The sequence below is a fragment of the Tupaia chinensis genome, unplaced genomic scaffold (genome assembly GCF_000334495.1).
Source record: "Tupaia chinensis unplaced genomic scaffold, TupChi_1.0 Scaffold149964_1, whole genome shotgun sequence".
Classification (NCBI taxonomy): Eukaryota; Metazoa; Chordata; class Mammalia; order Scandentia; family Tupaiidae; genus Tupaia; species Tupaia belangeri.
The window spans coordinates 942,488-946,483 of record NW_006209805.1 but is presented as its reverse complement, the minus strand read 5'-3'; the positions used below and the strand labels follow the sequence as shown (position 1 = coordinate 946,483).

Here is a 3,996-nt window from a genome sequence, read left to right as displayed (position 1 = left end):
GCCCTGCTAAGGCGGGCGGGCGGGCACCCACTTCCTGGGGGACAGCACGGCTGGGAGGGCAGGCAGACCAGCTCACACCTGCTGGAACAGCTGCATAAGTCGGCCATGGGGGTGTGAAGGCCAGGAGGGAGGGCCGGCTCTAGGGGCATCCGAGGAGCACAGAGGCACTCCCCCGTCTAAGCCCTGCACCCACAGCCCCAGAGGCCCACAGCAAGGACTCACCACCCCAAACTTCTTGAAGTACTCCCTGAGTTCGGTCTCGCCGCAGTTGTGCGGAATCCCGCCAACGAAGATCTTGTTCGACTTGCTGTTGTCGCTCCTGGGCCCTTTCTGCTGTCCCGCGGGAAGAGATCGTGAGCGCCAGGGACTCCGGGGACGCCCCCCTAGCTCTGCACTGGGCTTGGGGGCTTGGCAAGCCCGCAGCTGTGAGCAGCCCGCGGTGGCCCTCCCACAAGCCCCAAGTGACGGGAACCTAACACTTCTGTGGGCACCCAATCTCCCCGTGCGGTGACGAGCACATCAGCTGTGGACGCGGGACCGGCTGAGGGTCACGGCCAGGAAATGGAGCTGAGCAGCGGCCATGGGCTGTGAGCTGGGCAGAGCTGACCACAGAAAGCTCTCCCGGCGAAGAGGCCACCCTGTCCCCACGCTCTGCTCACCCTGGAAACACGCTGGGCCCGGCTGCTGGGGAGGAGTCGGCGTCAGGCCCCAGGCTGCCCCTCCACCCGCCCCCGTCCAGCCTGACTGCTCTGTCTCCTGGATGCCGGAACGGGCACTCTGATGGGGGGGGGCTGAGTCGCTGGAACACGCAGCGGGCCGGGGGTGCTACAGTGGCGTTAATTTTTAACCAGGTGGAACCGTAGCCCTGACTGCAGGCCACCCGAGGAGCAGAGCCTGGGTGTGTCTGTGGCTGCCCTGGGAGACAGGAGCGAGCCGCGGGCATGGCTCCAGGCCCCATGGGGACGCCTGGTGGAACACCAGGGCTGAGGGACCCCGGCGCATCGAGGCGTGCCTGTCTTATCACCCCTCCAGTGGGCCTGGACGGGAAGACCCCTCACAGCAAGTCAGAGGGCCAGGAGGCCGGGGCGGTTGGACCCACACGGCTGACGGCACGGTTCCACTCTAAGACTCAGAGTCTTCAAGTCATGTGGGTGAGCATGCCCCAAATCCCACGGGGAAAGAGAGGGCTGTGCTGGGGCGCCCCCTGGGTGTGGTGGGAGCGCACAACCCACGGCGAGCTTTAAATCAGAGGGGCCAGTGGGTGGCGAGGTAGTGGAGGCAGTGGGCTTCCACACGGCCAGCCACGGCTCGAGTCCTGGGCCGAGAGGCTTGGAAACCGCACTGGACGTGTGTACCTGTGCGGGACCCCGAGGGGGAGAGAGCTGCGGCTGGCCACCCCGGGTCCTCTCTCCCTCTCACTGTCTCTGGCGACTGCACGTGCCCTATGGCAAATGAGAACAAGTGGGCCGGGCAGCAAGTCGAACGGTGGTCAAGGTGCTGGACTCCCACGTGACCAAGCACAGCTCAGGGCCGGGAGCTGGGAGCTGGGGAACCACGCGGGCTGCAGGTGTGCGCTCGCCCCGGCTCCCGAGAGGAGAGTGGAGGGAAAGGGATGCGGGGTGGCCAGCCCCAGGGCTCATTTCTTACTTTCCTCCGTCTCTCTGGTGCGCACACAGGCCCTATGGCAAAAACTCTCACTAAAAAAAAAAAAACAGCAGCAGGGGAGAGGGCAGGGGCTGGATGGGGCTGCAGGGCCGGCCCGCGGGGGTGGTCCGACAGGGAGCACGTCGGGCTGTCTGTCCCGCGGAGAGCTCCCACCTGGACACGTTAGGACTACGCCCTGGTGAGGCGGAGGAGGTAGCAGAGTGACGCGCCGGAGCACACTGACCCAGCCCACGCACCCCTGAGGAGCGGCCCTCACTGGACAAGACGGGAGACGCCACGGCGTGGCCTTACCCAGCCTTCCTTCGGCCGCGTCCGCTCTGGCTGCATCCCCCGTGGCGTGCATGGCTTCGGGTCGATCTGGGGAAAGTTGCAAACCCACTCCATGAACACGGCGAGCAAGAGGCACACAGCTCACGGCCCAGGCCGAGCCCTGATCCCCCCGGGCAGCCAGCCCTCAGGCGCTGCGGGCACTTACATTCCGGCCGTCCAGGGTGTGCGGCCTGCTGGCCAGCACGGTGCCCACGCAGTTGGGGTCTTTGAACTTGACGAACCCGAAGCCCCGAGACTGGTTGGTTGTCTTGTCCTTCATGATGACACAGTCCACGACCTCCCCATACTGGGAGAAGTAGCTGCGCAGGGTCTCTGCTCGCAGACCGGGGACGAGAGCAGACACACCACCGGGGCCTGAGCACGAGCCTCGCCGCCGCATACACGCCCTTCCTCTCCTCCCCCGGACGCCAGGACGAGCCACAGGGCGCCTCACGCCTGCACGCGCGGCGGGCTCCCAGCACAGGCCCCATGGCCGGGACCAGGCCTGCTTGCTCCCCTGACGCGGGCCCGGGGCCTGCATGGCGGCTCAAATCAACACCTCAGCCTGCAGCAAGGGGCCCGCCAGTCCCCCGTGACCACTGGAGCACCCAGGCACAACAGCGGCTCCAAGCAAGGACGGTCCTCTGCCCCAGCCTGGGTGACCAGCCCAGAACCCAGACCCAGGAAAAGACGGTGAGGACGCCTGTGCGGGGCCGGCCCACGGCACAGCAGCTGCGGCCTGGGCACCGGGAGCCCCCTCTGTGTCTCCCCAGTCAGGGAGACATGGGCCGACCCCCGTCACTTGAAGGCAAAGGCCACAAATGGGCCCTGCCCTGCCCGGCCCGGCCCGGCCCAGCAGGGTGGCCCACCTACCTTGGGTTGTGCTCCAGTCGAGACCGCCCACGAAGAGCTTCCTGCAACCAAGATACGCTTCAGGAGGCGGTCACGGCCAGCCCCGCGTGCCACCCAAGGGCCCACGACAACAGGCACGCTGATGTTCCCAGAGCCTGGCCCACGCCATGGGCAAGCCGCCTAGCATGGCAGGAAGGGCTGAGACGCAGAGCCACGGTGGCCACGCAGGACTGTGCCGCTTCCCAGTGGGGTCTGGGGCACGCCTCCGTTTCTGCCAACATCAGCAGGGATTTTCAAGTCTGGATTTGAAGTCATGCACGTAAGGTGCAGGTAAGAGACCCCGGGACGCCCTGCCATATAGCCTCACTCACGACCTGCGGCACGGGCGGCGCGATGAGGCTCGGCCGGGAGGCTCCCGAAGTCCAGACTGAGAGTCTGAGCCCACGGCCCCACCCCAGGGTGCCAGGCTCTTTCTGGGTGGGTGCCCCAAATTGTCCCTGCTTCTCACGGAGCCACACAGCGGAGCACCAGATGTCACCCGTGCTGCTGCTGCTCCTGGTGGCTCGCCCAGGGAAGGGGCCAGGTGCTCAGGGCCAAGCCCTTCACTGCACCTGGGCTGGGACGCTCCATACCGACACCACCCGAGACCAGAGCCTCTCCCAGGCTCCGGGTCACCACCAGGGACATAGGAACCCACGGCCATCTCTCGGGAAGGAAGCCCAACACGGCCGACACCACCACTCGGCGGGTGTGTGGAGGGCTGGCCAACTTCAACACACTGGCCCAGCGGGGCCAAGCAGCCTGGAGCAGAAGGCGGCGGCCGGTGGCGGCAGTGGCCGGTGCGCCAGTGCCTGTGCGCAGCGCGAGGCTGTCTGGCTGCAACGCCAGCCTCATGAGTCAGCCCTTGGCAGCAGCCCGCGAAGGCAGACCGACAGGGCGCATTCCTCTTCCTTCTCCGAGGAAGGGCACTTGAAATCTGGGGTGAGGAGCGGTCTCCCACGCCAGGGAGTGCCACGTCCAGACGTCAGCGAGCAGGCCCCTGCCCGCCTGACCCTGCTGGGTGCTGGGGGCGAGACGGCGGGAGCCCCAAGTCTGGGTGTCGGTCGGCAGAGCGGCACAGACAAGTTTCGGGGCGGTGGGCCGACAAGCAGCGGCAGCGGGAGCGGGGCC

At 67.0% G+C, this 3,996-nt stretch overlaps 1 protein-coding gene across 1 annotated transcript in view; it reads right to left on the bottom strand.

The window, feature by feature from the left end:
- DAZAP1 (DAZ associated protein 1) overlaps positions 1–2,888 on the bottom strand; it is a gene marked incomplete at its 5' end in the record, with an annotated part of 34,729 nt that extends 31,841 nt beyond the window's left edge. The window contains 4 exon segments of the mRNA XM_014585472.2: positions 223–333; positions 1,957–2,022; positions 2,141–2,307; positions 2,848–2,888. Coding sequence (XP_014440958.1) covers positions 223–333; positions 1,957–2,022; positions 2,141–2,307; positions 2,848–2,888 — 385 coding nt within the window.
- Between the last annotated feature and the right edge of the window lie 1,108 nt (positions 2,889–3,996).